Raw genomic sequence first — 19,947 nt, 5'->3', positions numbered from 1 at the left:
ATTTATAAATATTCTAACCAGAAAGGCCCCGATGTCCATTAACTTGCCAGCAGGTGGAGATAGAGTTCTTTAACACTTTCCTCAAGCGTCACCCTGTTTATGTTTCCTGAGGCTGTAATGTTTTGAATGACACATGAAAAAATAAATAAAATTAAAACAGTTTTTTAGGACAGAACCTTTCACACTACCGATTTAAACATTATCATGGTATCATAATTTACCCATGTGTTCTGGCTAAAAAATGATCAAGTCAAAATTATTACAAGTGCACTTTTTTTTTTTTTTAAATGTATTGAAGATTAAATGGAGGAAGTAGAGGAAACTGTGTTACCGCCCATTATCTATAGCTGTTCTTATAAAGCCAGTGGGACCACAGCAGCAGGCCTGAGTGTTGTTATGAAGAGAGCCGCCCGTCTCAGAAACTACTTTCTACAAACACTGAATCAAAATTGATTTAACTTTGAGCCCGCACAGACAATCCACCTGAGGGAATCATGAAACGTGAGACCCTAAAATTATCTATCAAAACAACTTCTGAATGTATTTTAATGCTTTTGCTGTAGGATAATATTCAAATAGTGTTCCTTTGCGCAGAGTTCGGCCTCGTCTCCATCTGGGTGTTCATCAACCTACTGCTGCTGAAGAGCGCACCATGTGCTGGTGACTCCAGTGTTGGTAAGTAGTTTCTCTCTTTACATCACAACATGAATTAATTGTATTTCTTTACTGTCTAAACTTTAGATTGATAATATTAGATAAGTTATGAGTTCTGTGTTTGTTTCTTTCCTTTTCATAAAACTTTTAGTACAAAACAGAGGTACTGTGTAAATGTGCACTTGTTACTCCATATTCTGTCACTGCAGGCTGCACTGTTGCATGAATTGTGTTTAGTTTAAGTGTGTGGTTATTACTGTTACTGTTGATATTTTTCAGTTTTGTTGTTTGTTTGTTTTGATGAAATGTCCAGGCACAGCGGGGTCACAGTTTCTGATAGCTTTTGTTGACCTTCATTGTTATCATTCAGTCTTTTTGTAACACAGCAGCCCTTGAGCTGAGAAGAAAATATAATCACACAGATGACAGTTCAGCCTGACGGTGCATGCTCAGTCAAGTCCAATATTTAAGTTGTCACACTGTCATGCTGTCTGCATCTTCATCCTCTGAAATCATCTTAGAGCTTTTGTCAATCAAATGAAAAGTCCTAAGTATTAACAGCGATAAGCAATAATCCCAATGCTCGACTGGATTACAGAAGAATCGCCCCTGCAGGCCATCTTAAATGATCGAATCAACTCTAACTGATGATCTGTGATGGTATGATGTAAAGCTTTCAGAATAAATTCAGGCCACTTAATTTAATTTCTGTGAGAAATTTTATTTCATGTTTTGCCATGTGACATTTCCAGGGTGTTTCCTCTTTCCCCTCTTACCCAGTGCATGCTGGGATAGGCTCTTTTTCTGAACAGATGTACAGATAAATGGACTTATATTCAAATCTAAGACATCACTGAGTTGACTTTAATGGAGTGCTGTTTAAAGATTGGTAGATTGGTATGCCTTGCATATGCCAACACAATAATACAATTCTGGCAGGAGTAGGCTGATAATGCATTTATTAAGTCTAATTTTACTTTCATAGGAACCCACTTTGCCTACATTCATCTACTTCCTGGGCTTTCCTGGAAGAGCAAGACCCGCCTAACATCATCACATCAGTACTATTTGAAACAGCACCCACGCATCATACACTTTCTCCTTCTAGTCACTTAAATCTATTTGCTGTTGGTGTGGACATGCTTATCCGTCCCCTCATTCACAGCTAATGAGGAAGAAGAAAGCTGCAGCGTCTCACTATCTCAATGAACTTCTGTAAGCTATAAGGAGGGACAGGAAGTCATTTTACAACGACCAAGAGTGTTAAAGATATGAGGCGGTGGTATTCAACAGTAAACTACTGTTTCTCAGAAGCAAGACAGTCCGTATCATGTGTTAACAACCAATATGCTAGACACAGACACACACCTTTAGGCCGCAGCTGGAGATAAACTTTGAATGGTGGTGATATGAGTCAATATAAGTTTAGGGACTTTAGTAGATTGATTGACTTTCATGTTGTCTGTGTTTGTCTTTGTTTCCGGGCCTGTTAAAGTATCGTGTCATGACACTCTCGGTTTCTTTTCTTTCTTTCTTTCTTTTTTTTTTTTTTTTACTGATTATTCATTCATAGAAAGCAAGATGTCCAAGATCTCCTTATTTGTTTGCAGTGAATCCCTGTTGCTACTACCCCTGTCAGAACTCAGGGGTGTGTGTGAGATTTGGCACAGACGGCTACCAATGCGACTGCACTCGCACCGGCTTCTACGGAGACAACTGCACAGTTCGTAAGCATAAAAAAGACGTGAATTACCGACATTCATGTGTAGGTCAATGGGTGAATTAAAGATGCAGCTCAAGGTTCCTCCAAGTGGACATCTGGTGAGCCTGTGCCACTTTAATGTGACTTTTAGGCAAATTAACCCTTAAGTTCCCTTCACTAATGGCGTCATTATATATATATATATATATCAGTATATTCCCATTACACATTTAATACTGCATATATCTTGCTTCCTCTGTATGCACATAACTGCACGACTGCTTTTTGTAATTCTGGTTAGACGCTAAACCAGAAGTTTTGGCTATGTAAGTAAATTAGCTCCTTGAATCTTTGGTAAGTAATTAATAAAGCTTAATATATGAGCTATAAATAAAGGGTTACAGGTTTACCACTCTCTAATCAGCCAATAGCAAAAGATAATGAGTCTGCATTTATAAATGGTTAACAAAGGATAAGGGTTTTTTTTACAATCATCCATATGATCTACAAATTCAAATGAAGTATTTATCAGTTTAGTAAATACACTGAGCTCCAGATGCCCTGCAGCTCTTGAACAGCAAGCAGTTTATTAGACCCTCTTCCACCTTCCAGCTAAAGAGTGAATGACATAAAGGACGGGTGATTTTGGATGTGGATATAAAATGTTGGCAATGTACATTTCCACAACATATGTAGAAACTTAACATTCCCTTATGTTACAGCTCTCTTTAGCTTCATTTTTCAGCTTTATCTTATAACAACGCTGTGCTTACTGTCTGTTCACCTGCTCAGGAAGAGATCATGTTTTAAATTGAAAGATCCGTTTTGGTGGACACAAACACAACTCCTCAAAAAAATCTCTAGTGGTCACACTCACAGTCTTAAACTGCGTTTGCCATCTTGCCAGCCTTATCCACCACCATCCACTCCAGCTCACCACATGACAGTCATGCCCTTGTAATGTGAACATGATTCAGCGCAATTCGCAGTAATGTCAATATGGTACGAAGCTAATGACGCCTATAAATGTGAATATATCTGCCTACACTTCATCCTGCCGGATGGGATGATAGACAGCAACCAGTGGGATGTTTTTTGCAACCTGGCAAATAGATTATTGTTAGCAAATTGTAAGTGTTTTTTAAAACATTATTAAATGATTTATCTGCATCAGTCACAACTTATTACTGATCTTTGTTTGTAGCGGAGTTCTGGACCAGAATTCGTCTCATGCTGAAGCCCAAACCTTCGACGGTCCACTTCATCCTCACCCACTTCCAGTGGTTCTGGGACCTCGTCAACAACTCTTTCCTGCAAGACACATTCATGAGATTAGTGCTGACAGGTAGGTGAGAAGATAAGAGGCAACAAAACTGAGACCCTCAAACAAGTCACTGCAGAATCGCAGACCACAAATCAACATCACTTGCTTGCAAGCTAATACTTTTCCACCATTTATTTTGTTTCCCCTCTGGTATTTTTGGTCACACTTTGATCGGCTTTCTGAATCGAGTTTTAGTTTTGTCAACCTTGATGTATTTAGAGGTGGAGACACATTTTGATAAATGTATTGCTGCAATGGGAGTTTTGTGTTCAAGCCCCAAGAAAGGAACTGGGATGTTGGACTTAAATAAGTAGTAAGATTTCCTTTGATAAATATTTGAAAGTTTCATGCTCTCGCTTTGCTGTGACAACTTTCAGCTGTAGACTAATGCGCACTTGGTGTTGCTCATGCTCGGGCGCATTTACAGCTGCATAGGTGTGAATGTGGGCTGAGTGAAAATAACCTACAGCGTCCAGGTTCATTTTAATAAAAGGAACACGTCACTGAATGAGCTAGTGTGGCTTGCTGGCTTGCACCTAGCCAATTTTGTCCAACTAGGGACCATTAAGGAACAGAATAAGAGTAAGCAATCAGGTTTTAGCTACACAGACAGTCACTGTATTGTTGGTTTTTGTCTTTTCATGGCATTTGTACATCACCAACCAACAACATTTTGTCACTGTCTGCCAAAGTCAGAAGCGACCTCATTCCAAGCCCTCCGACCTACAACACCAAATATGGATACCTCGCCTGGGAATCCTACTACAACATCTCCTACTACACCCGTCTCCTCCCTCCTGTACCTGAAGACTGTCCTCTGCCCATGGGAACTAAAGGTGAGACCCTCACAGCAACACGCATACAACTGTGCTCCTGAGGCAATCTTAACATGTTTATTTTCTCTGCAGGTAAATCTGTTCTTCCTGATCCAAAAGTGATGGCTGAGAGGTTTTTCAGGAGAAATAAATTCAGGCCAGATCCTCAGGGGACCAATCTGATGTTTGCCTTCATGGCCCAACACTTCACCCACCAGTTTTTCAAGACAAACAACGATGCTCAGGGGGGCTTCACCAAGGCTTTAGGACACGGGGTGAGACACATACAGCAACAACAGTCACGTGCAACTTAACTTCATTGCTGTTAAAGAATCAAACATCAAGCATGAGTCTTTTTAAATAATGTATTGGTTTCTTTAGAATTATTCACCACATTTCGGCATTTTTCTCATACTTGTGCAGGTCGATGCGAGCAACATCTACGGAGACAACCTCATGCGACAGCTTCAGCTCCGACTTCATAAAGATGGAAAGCTGAAATATCAGGTTATAAAGAAGAAAGCTCAACATTTTGATGGATTATAAGTATATGTATTATACACATAGATTTTCTGAGTTAGATGAAAAGATTGATATCACTCATACTTGCAAGAGCCAGTAGCCAGATAACTAGATAACTAGCAAGTTGCTCCATTAATTGTTGAAATACCTATATTTCAATATACCTATATTTTAATACCTATTTTCTTTTGATCGTAAATAATAATCAATATTGTTTTTGAAAGAAAATCTAATAACTCAAGTATTGATGCCAGAGTTGATTTTTGTTCATCTAAAGACCTTTAATAACCTTGCCTTCCTGTGTCATGCTACTTCTGAGAATCAAACAGTTCCAGAGAGCAGCGATTGTGATAAAGAGAGACAATCCACTCTCACTTCATTTATCACTGGCAGCTGTGTTATCTTGCCTTTGACATGCTTCTAATCAGGGTTAGAAAGGGAACTTCCTCAAACCATCTTTATCTAAAAGCCGCTTTGCTTGAGGGGGTGGTTTGATAAATAAGCCATGCACACCATCAAGCAGACAGTGGCAAGAAAAAGAAGTTAACTCCAAACTTTCAAAAGACTTATCTCACTTTTTGTTTACTGTTTCTCTTTGTTCCCAGTTAGTAAATGGCGAGATGTACCCTCCTACAGTATCTGAGGTCCCTGTGCACATGGTGTATCCTGAAGGTATCCCTCCAGAAAAACGTCTGGTCATTGGTCAGGAGATATTTGGCATCCTGCCGGGTCTTACCATGTATGCCACCATATGGCTGAGAGAGCATAACAGAGTCTGTGACATCCTGAAGGCAGAGCATCCCACCTGGGATGATGAGCAGCTTTTCCAGACCACCAGACTCATCATCATTGGTGAGCTACGAGTTTGTGTCATAATGGAAAAATCCTCTTTCTCTGTGTTGCCCAGTTTACTTCCATGTGTGACGTCAGTGGATGACATTTCTTTGTCCTGCAGGGGAGATAATCAACATCATAATCGAAGAGTATGTGCAGCATTTGAGCGGTTATCTGCTGAAGCTGAAGTTTGATCCCTCTCTGCTCTTCAAAGAGCGTTTCCAGTACAGCAACCGCATCGCTCTGGAGTTCGGCCACCTCTACCACTGGCACCCATTGATGCCTGACAGCTTTCTCATCGATGGACATGAAATCCTGTACTCCCAGTTCATTTACAACACGTCCCTCCTCATGAACTTTGGGGTGGAGAAGCTGGTGGATGCCTTCTCCCGTCAACCTGCAGGACAGGTAGATAAAAACCTGCTACTGACTGTACAGGAATGTAGTTTTAGGGGTTTAAGTCAGGTTAGTTCTTAGATGTGAAGTTAACAGTGGCTGAAAGTAACTAAGTATTTTTGCTTAAGAACTTTACCTAAGTACAATTTTGAGGTACTTGTACTATGTTTTACTAGTATTTCATGTAACTATACACTGTGACTTCACTTTCAGAGGCAAGTATTTTACATTTTACACACGTTTTATATCTTTGCTTTTTTTAAAAAACCATTAGACCATTAGCTTTGACACTTTTAGTTCAATTTGCTCATGATAATTTTGTTCTTTCATATGATTTTGGAATATAATACTTTTACTTTAAGTAGGGTATTTAGACATGGCACTCAAGTAAAGGATCTTACTTAGTGCTTTTTTCACCAGTGAAAGTTGATAGTGACTTGATGTGAATCTGCAAAATGAATATTTGCTGGCAGATGAATCGTCAGGCTGACATTTATCTGCTTAAAGACATAGATATATGACAGGAAATGCTGCAAAGTAAGTTTAGCTTGGTCCTTATCATTTCATTTATTTGACGCATGCTATATAATGAGACTGAGGGAGGATCTCTCATGCCGACCACAGTGATGGTGAAACACATGATAAGGCACGTATTTTCTAAATCTCCTTCCAACCACATGGTTTGTCATGGAGGATTGGTCTCAAAGTTTATCATTTGATTGTTGGTGTTACTGAACAGTTCAGCAAAGTGGCAGTGACGTAACTGTATCGTCTGGGTTTCAGATAGGTGGAGGTCGAAACTCACCTGAAATAGTGGTCAAAGTGGCAGAAATGGTCATCAGAGAGTCTCGAGCAACACGTGTGAGGCCCTTTAATGAATACAGGAAGAGGTTCAACCTGAAGCCATACACCTCTTTTTATGAATTTACTGGTAAGCTGCGAAAAAATATTGCAACTATAACTTGTATCTGAAACTTTATTGCTATGTTTTGCAAGTAGCCAAAGGAAAAAACCATGTGACACTAATGGGATGGTGAATTGCCTTTTAAGAAAGTAAATGCTGTTTTCTCTTGTCCTAACAGATGACATGGAAATGGCCAGAGGTTTAGAGGAGCTCTATGGAGACATAGATGCTCTGGAGTTTTACCCCGGCGTCCTGTTGGAGAAAACACGTGCCAACGCTATATTTGGTGAGAGTATGGTGGAGATGGGTGCTCCCTTCTCTCTGAAAGGCCTGCTGGGAAACCCAATCTGCTCCCCTGAGTACTGGAAGCCAAGCACCTTCGGGGGAGAGACTGGTTTTGATATCATCAAAACATCCACTTTGAAGAAACTGGTGTGCCTCAACACTAAGTGGTGTCCATACGTCGACTTCCACGTTCCGCGAAATGAGGAGGCGGCAGAACCAAAGAAACCATCCACTGAACTGTGACACGTGTTCACCTAATGACCCATGATTGTTTTACTCACAGTCAAATTGTGACTATGCTGCCTGTGAGTGTGACATACTGTGGTTGTCAAAGTGCTACATGTTGTTGTCATCACCCTGTTCTGATGTATTGCTCTCATAAAGAAAAGAAAATTTTGATTGCTAACTCACTGTTTTTTTTAAACAGGTCTACCTCCTCAAATACAGCTGACAAATCACTCGCGAAACCAATGTATCATTACCATTTGGAAAGAAAGTTCTTCTGAACCACGGACAGATACACTTTAATTTGCTAATGGTACAGCTCAATACTTTGAATATTTTGTTCTACATTTTCTCGGTGTGGTTATCCTCTTCTTTTATTTTTAGAGTGGAATTATCACATCAGGCTACATCTTCCTGAGAATCATTTTTTTAAATACCCAGCATTCACCTGCTGAATAAATGACCTGTTTGCAGAATAAAAATGAAGTTACTGAATCATTAATTGATGAAAATAAAATATATTGCTTATACAAAGTTTTGTGCCTTAGTACAGCCTCGCAGAACCACCAAACACGACTGCAGACCCTGAGACTTATTACGTTGTGTGCAGTTGTTACATCATGTTAAACTTTTATTATCATCATATGCAGATCTTATATTGTGTTGTTATATTAAGCTGAGTTGGTTTATTGTTTGAAGTGGGGGGAAAAACCTACAACCAAAGTGGTTTTAAGCTGCTACAGCTGTGGTGTGTCATTCTCTCGCTCTGACTTGCTGGCGGGATGCAGTGCAGAGGGGGGTGTGCTCTTCTGTGAGTGTGAGAAAAGTTTTCACACCCTTGTGGTTTCCGTGCTGATGTCCCAAGTTATTCTGAGACAGACTGTGTTACTTCTGTCTTCCAAGTGTGAAGATAGCTGTTGCAGTTTTAGATTTGTCTGTATCACACACATGGGTGTAGAGCATGACACCAAAACTACTGTGTCAAGGGGGCGCATTCGCTTCAGATAAAACCATTCACATTACTCTGGTGCTTAAGCAAGTCAGTCAAAAAATAACTTTAGACATCTCATTAATTTTCAAATTTTTGTGAAGTTACCTCAACCTTAAACTGGCCTGGATTCATTTCACTCACTTTATCTGCTTCACTTAAGGGTCCCGTGCCTTAGCAGGGAACTTGAATGGAACAAAGCTATCATTAATGTTATCAGTAACACCATTTCCCCCCACCCAATATGACAAGTCAGAATGTCTGCTGTGAAAATCAAACATACCAAAAGAGAAACTATTGACTCTACATACACTCTATATTGAATCAGTGTTCAAACGATGCAGTAATTGCCTTTTAAACTGGACAGGCTAGGAGAAATGAGACAAAATTGTCATCATCCTCCATTGTCACAGAACAAGGCTGGCGAATTTCATGTTCAAAACAACATGGAGATGGCAAGACGTCTTCAGCCTCCATGTAACTCGTGTTTTTCCTGCCATCCATCATTTTTTCCCAGGGGAGGCGACTAGACAATTGATATTTTTTGATTTATGCACGTACATCATCCCAAATGCCCAAACCCAGAGATATCCACAAGTTCAGTCTAGGTAATGCTGCGTTTCATTTGGTCACCTTTGTCTATAGCTTCCAGGAGGAAGTCAGGAGGATTTTCAACTCCAATGCTACTTATGTATTTTGTTTTGATTGAGGGACCTCTAGTGGCAGAAATAACATACATACTTCATTCCTGCATTCATTCACAACTCTGTGCACATTCTGCTAATTAAGCTTCTTTACTTTTCTGCTGAAGCATCTGAATACTTCTTCCACCAGTGGCACTCAAATTGTTTAGCACCTTGACTTTCAAATAGGATGTTGAATCCAACAGATGATCAACAGAGATGTTCCCAAACAAAATAATGAGAAAGTTTTAAATAAGTAGTCCATGAGAAACAGCAGCCTGTGAGTACCATGTGAACGGATACTTTTAATAAAGTTCAGTAACATTTTTGACATTTATAAAGTTCACAAGCAAGTCTGAGATGCTTAAACAAAAATACCACAAAGGACTTTGGTTTTAATGTCTAAATGTTTATTGATACAGCCCCTCTAACTTTCCTTTGGTTTTCAAAAAAGGTGTTAACAGTCAAGTAGCTTGAAATCAGAATTATCAGGTCACTGCAATACAGTGTGTACAGTCACAAAAAAAAAACACACTGTATTTTGTGACAAAGTAAAGTATTCTTGGCTGTTTTACTAAAGAGGTCAATGCTGTACAAGACATTTGAGTCAAACTGCACTTAAACACAACATGAATCAGACTGAACCCTAACCCTAAAAAAGTAATAACAAAATAAAACAACACGTGAAAATATTCTCTCTCGCAATTTAAATGCAAAAAGTAAATATAGTAGAAATCAAGACTTGTACAAAGAAATATCCTAATCTACAGTCGACCTGTAACATGTAATAAATGTAAACACAGGGAGTAAAACAAAGTGCTGTGCTAAAGCTATAAAATATACATTTACAAAAACATGGCCAGTAGATGTTAAAACAGAGAATGTTAGCCTCATAGTTTGACCTGAATCATAAGAGGAATAGTTTTTTGTGACTATTCGCCTTAGAGTTAGATGAAATGATCAGTACTCTTGTGTGTGTGTTCAGTATGGAGCTCATACCAGCAGAGAGTTAGCCTAGCTTAGCATGAAGACTGAAAGCAGGTGGAACGAGCAAGCCTGGTTCTGTCCACCGCCGCAGCTCAGTAATTAAGACTTGATGCCTTAATCTGAAGCTACTTACTCTGAGGATATCTGGCAGCTGATTGGTCATTATCCTGACAGTTAACTAACGGAGGAGTGAACAGAGGAGTAGCTGCTGAAGTGGAATTAGCGACAGAGTTGATGTGTGTGCTGGTGCAGACCGCCATCGAAGCAGTGGCTGCAGGGTAAAAATGGACGTCCACTGCAACTGTAGTGAGGCCCAAGGAAACGTGGTGGGAGAGGAGGAGGGGAGGGTTCCCGTGTGAGATGCTGAGGCTGTGGTGGATGGGTGCTGCACATGCCTCGGCACTCTGCAGGGTTAATGAGGAGCGCAGGCCCTCACCAGGTCTGGATGGTGGAGAGGGGGAAGGAGAGCGGGAGGGTAAGGATGATGGAGGAGGCAAAGCGTCCTGGCATGGACTGCGGTTGTCTCCTCTGTTACTGGTCCAGTCCTCAGTACACTGTAGCTGAATGCTGGGCTGGGACAAACTGCGGCCCTTCTCCTCCTCCAGGCAGGGATCAATCTGAAAGAGTGAAGGATGTACTCCTTGAAGAGAGCTAAGAGACAATTTAACTGATTTGATGAGGTAAAAGATAACAAGCCTAATAAGTTATATAAGTTCTCCAGATACATTTTCACCATGTCATATTCAAGTGTTTATGTGCTGTCAAACCTTTGTGTCAAGAATTGGCTCAGGATAGGTCTCGACAGTGACTGAGTGGTTGTCCAGGGCAGGTTGTGTGTCATCTTGAAGATCCTCAAACGTGGGCTCCATCTGCACCGTGACCAGGCTCGGCCCCGGAGGTCGGGCTCGGGTTTCTGATGTGTTGGGGCTCTGCTCAATCACAGCCACACAGTCGTCGTCTTCAAAAGCTCTGTGCAAGAAACACAACGCTCCGGTTTCATGTGTCTTCTACACAGACCATTGCAAGGCCTTGTCTAACTTATTGTTTTAATATGTATACTAGTGTATTTACCTGTTTTCGTATGTTCGTCCCGCAGCTCGGCGTTCAGCGTGTCGTAAGGGGACCCCTAGATTCCTCTGAGCTGTTAAGGACATGTAAATTGGCTCTAAAGGAATAGTTTGACATTTTAGTAAACATGCTTTAGTTGCCTTCTGGTGAAGACAAGATTGACACCACTCTCATAACTTTCTATTAAATATGAAGCTAGCCTGAGCAGCTGGTTAGCATAACTTAGCACACAGCCTAAAAAAACAAGGGGGAAGTTTGGAAATGAGCATTACACAAACAGTTATAATTTGTGATCCTAACCACTTAATATTCAGAATTTGACATGGGTGACTGTAACATCTGATGCGTCTGAGGATCTCTGACCTGCTCGGCTTGTTGGTGCAGGTTCATTCTTCTGGACCACTGAATAGAAGGTAACAGTGATGAAGATAAAGGCCAGAGATACACCCACTCCCACCACAATGGGGATGTCATGTTTCTCCAGCACGGGCAGCCATGATGGAGACTGCTGCGTTACTCTGGAGCGTAAAGGACAAACTCAAGTGAGTTCTCACTGCTTTGAAGCACAGTATCCATCACTCCACAATCTTTTTGTCCTACCTACCTTGGATCATTGCTGGTCATAGGTGACTGGGATGTATTCCGCTTCAGCCACTCTGTGAGCTCTGTGTCATTGGGGGTTTTAACTGACTGAACTGTATCCCCTTGCTGGCTGTTATTTAGTTGAACCTGATCAGACGTGTTGACCAGGTGGACAAAGTGAATCTCTGGAGCCGATGTTGAAGGATGGGAAGTCTGATCGGGAGGATGGAGAGTTGGGATTGAAGGCTCTCTGCGTTGGACTGGAAAAGCTTCTGTCTGTGGTGGAGGAGATTGTGCGTGGACCAGTGGATGTTGTGTTGGAGACGGTCGAGGTCGGTTTTGAGGGAGCGTGGATATGGTTGAAGTTGGTTGAGACAGTGCGGGCAAAGGTTGGCTGTTGAATTGTTGAGGCTTTGTGGCTGAAGTGGGTGAAGGTTGTGTGGAAGCCAGATAATGCTGTGTTGTCGGCAGCTCAAGATGGAACTTTGGGAAAAGCTTTTGAGTAAACGACTGTTGATCAACAGGTGGAGGTATCTGTGAGAGGGTTGGTGAATGTGTTCTCTGTTGTAGAGGTCGACCGAGGTCCTCCAGTTTGGTTTGAGAAATCTGGGTTAAAGTTGGCTGATGGTAGGATTGGTGAAACTCATTTTCTGTCACTAGCTGATGAAGTTGAGTTGGGTCTTCTTGTGAAGCAGAAGGCACAGTGGATGAGCCAGAGTTGTTAGTCTCAGGACTTTGATTTGTAGTCGGCAAATACGAATCCAACATGAGAGAGCTAAAGGACATACCCACTGGAGGGTTTGTTGGTTGAGGCACGGACGTCTCAGTGACAAACTCTGTGATTTGACTGGCTAGAGTCACAGCATGAATCTTAGAACCCTTCGAATCAGGCTTCATCAACAATACGTCACTTCCTTGACGCTCAAATTGTGTGCGTGATGATGTTAATGTCAAATGGGACAGATGCTCAGTGAGTACCGGTACAGTTGTATCCAATGCTTTGCTAGTGACAGCCAAAGTCTGGCTGTGAGCGTGGAAATGAACTGACTGGAAGTTCGGATGTGGAGGAGGCGGTAACATCGGAGGCTGCATCTGAGTGACTAACGGCTGGGTTGGCTTGGTTGTTGGCTGACTCAGGTGATGCTGTAGAAGACGGCCATGTGACCCTCGTGGCATTTTCAGCTCAGCTACTGCTCCCCTTGGAACTGTAGAAGATGTGGTAGCGCTGCTTGTTGTAGTGTCACAGTGTGATAAGGAGCCTGGAAATAGTGACAGAAAGTTAATGCCTTGTGTTCTTTCATATAACAGATACAATGTCACCAAATGAATGGTTCAATCTGGGAACACAGTAACACTGCTAAAATACAGCCAATGGGGCAACAAGAAATTCGTTAGTGGATAGTTGATAGATTGTAAACAAGCGACAGTGTTAGCCAGGTTAGCAAGATTTGCTTTCAAGTGACTGCAGTTGACACGTTGCTGATAGACCTTCATTGCAAAGGAAAACCCTGATGGGGCCTGAGCAGAGGGTAATCACACAAGAAAAGCACAGCACAACTGTAGGCCATTTAAAAAAATCAATAATACATTAGGCCATAAATCTTTCCATTGTAACATTTTTTTTTTCAAATCAAATCTAACAGATAACATATTAACTAGACAGACAGAGGCAGACAATAGTTGTATGGCTAACCCACGGATGCCTTTGGCTGTCTCTGCTTTGCAGGTCTTAGCGGCTTATCGAAACAATTTAATAGTTAGCCTTTGTTTTCTCCTCAAAGAAAATTTTCATTGTATGACTTCATGATGTTGTTGCCCAGTTATACCTTTATTATTTACAACAAAACATAATGGCTGTAGGCTGTAGAAAGTACACACATGTGGCCTCATCGCGCTGTGTCTTGGCACGTGGCTGATGTGTTGTCTTCGGATGTTGCTCAACCACAGACTCATCGGTTTGGTAAGCTGGTATTCTTTTGCTAGTGTTGTTGCTCTGGAAAATGCATGAAAAGAAAGACTCTTAGTTTCAGGACAGGCAGTCCACTTGACACAACCAGAAGCCACAAAACAAGTACAAAGCAGGTAATACGAGAGCAGCGATGGAAAGTCACTGCATATTAAGTTGCAAAGAGCACGCACAATCAAGGGTTATTCACAGCCTCTGGACAGAAATCACTACATAACAAAAATATAGAGAGTCTACACTGATTGGAAAGCAAAACAGTGCTGCCAAACAAGCCACAGCAGAGATTTTCACAGCGTTGTTACTCACAGCAGACAAAACCAGTCTTGTCTGCCTGCCTTTATCAGCTGGATGATGTTCAGCTTAGGACAGAGGACAGCATGAGAAACAGTCAGCAGGAAAAGAAACTTGTGCATTTTTGGGTAAAGGAAGCATCTTGTCTTACAAGGTATTTACTGTGTGTGTGTGTGTGTGTGTGTGTGTGTGTGTGTGTGTGTGTGTGTGTGTGTGTGTGCGTGCGTGCGTGTGTGTGTGTGTGCGTGTGTGTGTGTGAGTGACTGTAGTTCACTGTGGATCAATAATGACAGCACATGCACGAGAATGCTATTTGTAAATCTTAAAAGTCAAATTATATGTTAAATTAATATATAATGGCAGCACATACACACACACAAAAACACAATCTGAATACGTTATAATAATAAGAAGATATACCTGAGCATTTGCATTGTATTTGTCACACTACCATCGAAAAGAGGAAATATTACTAGATGAGGTGATGGTGACGTACCTGTGACAGTGAGGATGGTGCGTCTCTGATGTCGTCCTGCTCGGTTCTCAGCAGTACAGTAATATTCTCCTGCATCATAATACTGCACGCTGGAGATATGCAGAGCTCCATCTTCTACACAGGCCACAAGATAACAAGTTATAAATCCAAGAGGGCTAAAACGCATTCATGCCTGGTCCAACTTCCAATGAGAACTTGGTGAAAAACCTGATGAAAAGCAAAATGCAAAAACCGCCCCAGTCTCACTTTGGACTCACCATCAATGTGTTTGCCTTCATTGAAGCTGATGGGAGACTCTGTCTCTGCTCTGCCTTTGGTCCAGTTGTAAGTAATGGGCAGAATCCCTACAGCTTTGCAAGGGAAAATCGCTGAAGCCCCGATCCTGCAGCTCACCTGAACCACTGAGGTCACTATGATGGGACTCACTGAGATGAGGAAAGAGGAAAGTTGTTCCTTGTATTTGTACGCATTATGATTCTGAAATTTTAACAATTAAATATCCTTTTGTGGTTGTTTAAAGTGGAGAAATGTGGTGTATTGGACTTTTTCTCAACAAGTTGAATCTTCCCTCAAGTGACATTTTATAAACTTTATTCCACAAAAATGACATTTTCTTCAGGTGGACTCAGCTGAAGATTTGAGAAGGATTAGTTCAAGACATCACATGATGAAGATAAAGCAATTAAGTAATGAAGTTACGTGTTAAAAAAATTACCAGCAACTCTCAGCATTGCTGTGTTGTGGCTGCGGCCCAGTGTGTTAGATGCCTCGCACACATACACTCCCTCATCATAGCTCCTGGCTGACTGGATGTAGAGCGTGGCGTTTCTCAGTCTGAGTGAGAAAGATGCAAGTGGTCATGTACTATGAGACATTTGTCACTGTTCTCAATTTTATTTACAGGACTAAAATTGTCAGTCCTTTTCAATTAAACCACAACACTTTAACCTACCCTAAAGCAATTTTGCCCCCTGTCTGCTTGGAGTGGCCTCTCTTCACCCAGCTGATGGAGGGTAGAGGGTGACCGGACACTTGACACTCCAGCACCACCCGAGCACCCACGGGCACCGTCAACACTTGAGGCCACAGTTTCACTGATGGAGGGGCTGCCAGGAAAAGGAAAGAATTAACAAATGCAAGGGGTGGGAAAAAATATTGATATGGCAAACACTGTATCACCTTCATCTTGGGAAATGATTATCAAATCACTGAGGCCAAATCTCAATATTTTTTTTGCTAAAGTTACTGCAGTTAAAAAGCTCATAAATTGATCTTGGCCACACTGCTGTCTCTCAGCGCCCCTTTGATGCTTTGTGAGTGTGTGAGTGTCCTCAAGTGTCTGAAGCATTTACTAGTGATCAAAGCATGCATGGTCACCTAAAAACTGCAGCTAGGAACAATGACAAAAAGATTTCTTTTTTTGACTGAACTGGGGCATTGATTAAACCACACTGCTGCTCACAACAGCGACTACTATCGTTATCGTGGGCAACATATCGTAGCCTATCGTATCGTATTGTAGCTTGAACAGATGAAGCAAGAGTGGCACAGTTTGTCATATCTAATGTAATGTTGTACCTTGCACAGTTAGGGCTGCTCTTCGAGAAGTGAGAAATCTTTGAAGGTGGATGTTGGAGGCCCTGCAGAAGTAGCTCCCACTGTCAAACTCCTGGACACTGCAGAGAATAATGTCAGGGCATACAAGATTGCAGACACCTTGATGAGGTTATATACAGAATTATTTGGTAAGTTTTTGTAGGTGGTTAGCCCCAATTGTTACACTAAAGACAGACATAATGTACCAACGTCCATATCCCGAAGAAACCACAGTGTAAATGAACTTTTTAAACACAACACACACACCTGGTGAAGAGGAGGTCTCCACTGGGCAGCACAGTTGAGTGGGCTGTGGGAGTGAGCAGGTGGTTGTTTTTGAACCAGGACACCTGGGCGGCTGGTTTGCTGTAAGGAGGCCTGCAGGTGACTGTCGCATTTTCTCCTCTCCTCACCGTCAGGTTGGTGGGCTGCTGGATGAAGCGCCAGTCCATCTCTGGAGACACGCCACATCACTTAAATGTACATGTGGCGCTCCTGTGTATGTGCTTTTAAGTTTCTCTGCTGAACTAAAAGTCCTGAGCTATTTTGACAGTAAAGGTCTCCAGATCTTTTTCATGCATTTAAACTACTGTCTAGGATTTAGTTTAAGTGTTTCCATATCATTATGCAGGACTGTGAGCCTGAGAATGAAGCTGTTCATGCTGTATGAAGTCCCAGTTTACCTCAGTTGCTTAGAAGAAGGCTACAATGGTGTTTTGCTGTGAAATGAAATGTTTTGCAGACTACGAGACACCTGACTTTCCATCGGCAAGGGGGTCAGAAAATAATAACTGAGTTCTTATTTTAGTGTGAACTTATCTTTTGATATTAACAGTTAAGTTTGAACATGTTGGCATACGAACCAGCTGGAAGAAGGAAGGCTGACTGAGACTTGATTGACTCCTTCTGGTTAGATGCTTCACAGTGATATGAGCCCTCATCCTCCTTGGTCACATTCCTGAAAACACAGCCAGAAATAAAACTTTAAATCCAGTATAAATCCACTTTAAAAGCATCAAAACTTAAGACTTTGTGGATCGCCACCTGATAAAAGTATATACAAAGATATAACATGAAAGCAAAATCAGCAGGATTTTCTTTTTTACAGTGCATAGTGCTTTACAATTCGGCAGAAATAAAAAGAACAATAGGAATTAATATTTCAGTTGTTGGACCTGAATGTGAGCAGCTGTCCATTGTTGTGGAGGCTGAACGAGGCCGAGCAGTTCACCAGGAGGCAGCCGTCTTTGAACCAGTGCACCATGGGAACAGGGAACCCACCGACATCGCAGTGCATGGAGACCTCTGTTCCCATGGCAGCAGTGATGTTGTCAGGGCCCTGGATGATCTGCAGCCTCCTCGGGACCCCTGCAAGGTAAAGTGCCAACACTACAAGATATTGCCCACCAGTAAAAAGAATTTATGTGAATAAGTCATTTAATGTTGCACATTACAATATCAGTATCTGAGCGGGCACAATCTAGGTCAAACTTTATGCACTACTGGATAAATTTGGACAGTCTTCACCTACTTTAAAATCGGTCACATTCTATTTATATTTATATATCCACGCTTTGTATATTTTAAGTTTTTATTAGATCTTCTTTATATTATTATTTTTATATTATATTTTATATATTTATATTATTATTATTATATCTTAAGTATTTTTAGTATTGTTTGTTGCTTTGCATCTACAGACCACAGCAAATTCTTCTTATGTGCAACAAAAGCAATTCAGATCTTCATTTTTATGATGTTGGTACGTTTATGTTATCAATAGACTACATACCATACTACATGCTATAGGATATAAACAATTTGCTAGTATGAATTGAAGAATCAAAACCCAAACTCACCCTGCACAGTTAGTTTAGCTGGCTTGCTCCTCTTGCTGATGTTCAGTAAAGCATTGTGTGTGACACATATGTACATTCCATCATCCTCTAATGTTACGTTGAAAAGATGCAGAGTGCCTGAGGTCTTCTTCTGGTTACCACCTCCATACTCGCCCTGAACATGAAAACACAGTTCGAAAATTGCAAAAAAAAAAAGAAAAAAGGTCGAATGAGGAGCACTGAGTTTGCCCATTTTAGTGTGTCCTCCACAACATCTCCCTTATTACTCTGTTCTTAATTTTATTTCCTACAAGGAGGTGTTGTTTGAAGCCCGTCCAATAGGCTGTCACATGGTTCACTCTCAAGCTCACCTGAATAGGTCGACCTCTTTTGACCAGTGTCCCATCTTTGAGCCAGGTGATGCTGGCAGGAGGCGAACTTTCCCCTGACACACACTGGAAGAAAACTCCCTCCCCTTCTCTGACTGTCTGGTCATGGGGACTGAAGAAAACATCCTCCAAACCTGCAACACACAGTGTAAATAAGAAATGCACGTTAGAAACAGTCACTATATTTCAAAACAAAACATATGATTAAGTTAAATAAATGGACTCACCCAGTTGGGATGAGACTGCCAAGCTGGACAGGATGAGTATGCAGAGGTGGGACGTCATCAGTGGGAGCATCCAGGTGGAGACAAAGATGTGCATCCTATTGCAGAGCTCCCTGGGATGAATGAGGAAACCACCACGCAGCTTCATCCATGGTGTCAGCTGGGAAAGCGTGCACAGATGAAAAAAAAAAATGTAAAAACGAGTTTGAAATGTAACACAAGAATGTCCATATGACATCCAAATCTGCAAAGAATACTCATTTTAGCAACGATAAAACAAATAATGACATGGAAATTTGAACATATGGGAAAAGAGGAAAAATCCTATTCTCTGGTGTCTCTAGTTGGGAGTTTTGGATATTTTAAGTGATAGCAGTGTGCAGGATGATGGGAAGAACGTGAAAGTGTTTCAGAGATATCCCTCTGTGACTAAAACATCATCATTTCAACACAACAAACAGCACAGAACCTGCCGTTTGCATAGATTCACTTTTGATCAGTTTCTAGCAGATGTATTCAGCAGATGAATTTAACCTCTCTCTCTCCCTCTCCTGCTCTTAACACCCTTCCCTCCCCTCTCCCTTTGCTTCATCCCTATTTTGGTTGTGAGTCTGTGGCACCGCAGCGAGCTCAGCTTTGTCCTATTTAGGCCCTTGAATGGGCCCAGCCACTTTATAGAGCTTGCGCTGTGGCCCTCCACTCAATGAAAGTGACATGAAAAGAGGCTGCGGAGCTTTGTACTATGAAGATCAGTTATTGGTCCTCTGCAAGGAAAGCTTACCCGTCTGATCACATAGGCTTTCATGATCCTCAATATGGCCTTATAAGGGCTGATCCTTTATTGTCTGAGCGTGACACAAATTTTGCTCATACATTGCTGCATTTGCACGGGGAAATATCAGGGGATGTTGAAGGGAAACTTGCCAGAGACACAGTTTTGATCTCAAGAGGCTCATTTATGATTAAAGGGTTAAAACTGAATTTGTAATGATGAGGGCTAAATGGCTCGGTGGGCTTGGCAATAATGTGAATGCTGCGCAGAGAGATGCACAATAAAGATAAAATGTATCGTGTGAGCATGATTTTCAATGGGACAAAACAGACATTATGAAGCTGATTGTTGTGCGTACCCATCCATTTTAGCCTCATTTACATACTAGGAGCTGGAGATATTGAAG

At 41.4% G+C, this 19,947-nt stretch overlaps 2 protein-coding genes across 6 annotated transcripts; one reads left to right on the top strand and one right to left on the bottom strand.

The window, feature by feature from the left end:
- The first annotated feature begins 378 nt into the window (after positions 1-378).
- ptgs1 (prostaglandin-endoperoxide synthase 1) lies at positions 379-8,195 on the top strand. 4 transcript variants are annotated; one of them, XM_037099447.1, is made up of 11 exons: positions 379-501; positions 580-675; positions 2,265-2,381; positions 3,561-3,701; positions 4,373-4,516; positions 4,589-4,770; positions 4,919-5,002; positions 5,623-5,869; positions 6,066-6,259; positions 7,031-7,178; positions 7,330-8,195. In XM_037099447.1, the coding sequence occupies exons 1-11, from the start codon at positions 495-497 to the stop codon at positions 7,677-7,679; spliced, it is 1,710 nt and encodes a 569-aa protein (XP_036955342.1). In that variant the 5' UTR covers positions 379-494; the 3' UTR covers positions 7,680-8,195. The 4 variants fall into 4 exon arrangements, with proteins under 4 accessions (XP_036955342.1, XP_036955340.1, XP_036955341.1 ...); XM_037099445.1 differs by having other exon boundaries at positions 5,973-6,259; XM_037099446.1 differs by having other exon boundaries at positions 384-501; positions 595-675; positions 5,973-6,259.
- Positions 8,196-9,751: 1,556 nt separating this feature from the next.
- On the bottom strand, positions 9,752-18,302 carry LOC119020208 (contactin-5). Of its 2 annotated transcripts, none has more exons than XM_037099442.1 (16): positions 18,178-18,302; positions 17,494-17,686; positions 17,182-17,276; positions 16,586-16,772; positions 16,301-16,398; positions 15,675-15,828; positions 15,438-15,556; positions 14,980-15,147; positions 14,723-14,836; positions 14,242-14,294; positions 13,848-13,962; positions 11,992-13,228; positions 11,751-11,905; positions 11,391-11,484; positions 11,087-11,288; positions 9,752-10,936 (listed from the first exon to the last, which is right to left on the bottom strand). In XM_037099442.1, exons 1-16 carry the CDS (start codon positions 18,251-18,253, stop codon positions 10,445-10,447), a joined length of 3,552 nt encoding a protein of 1,183 aa, XP_036955337.1. In that variant the 5' UTR covers positions 18,254-18,302; the 3' UTR covers positions 9,752-10,444. The 2 variants fall into 2 exon arrangements, with proteins under 2 accessions (XP_036955337.1, XP_036955338.1); XM_037099443.1 differs by having other exon boundaries at positions 10,841-10,970.
- Positions 18,303-19,947: the final 1,645 nt, after the last annotated feature.

Source organism: Acanthopagrus latus, chromosome 5 (assembly GCF_904848185.1).
Source record: "Acanthopagrus latus isolate v.2019 chromosome 5, fAcaLat1.1, whole genome shotgun sequence".
Classification (NCBI taxonomy): Eukaryota; Metazoa; Chordata; class Actinopteri; order Spariformes; family Sparidae; genus Acanthopagrus; species Acanthopagrus latus.
The sequence above is the reverse complement of the archived record's forward strand: the minus strand, read 5'-3'. Positions and strand labels throughout refer to the sequence as shown.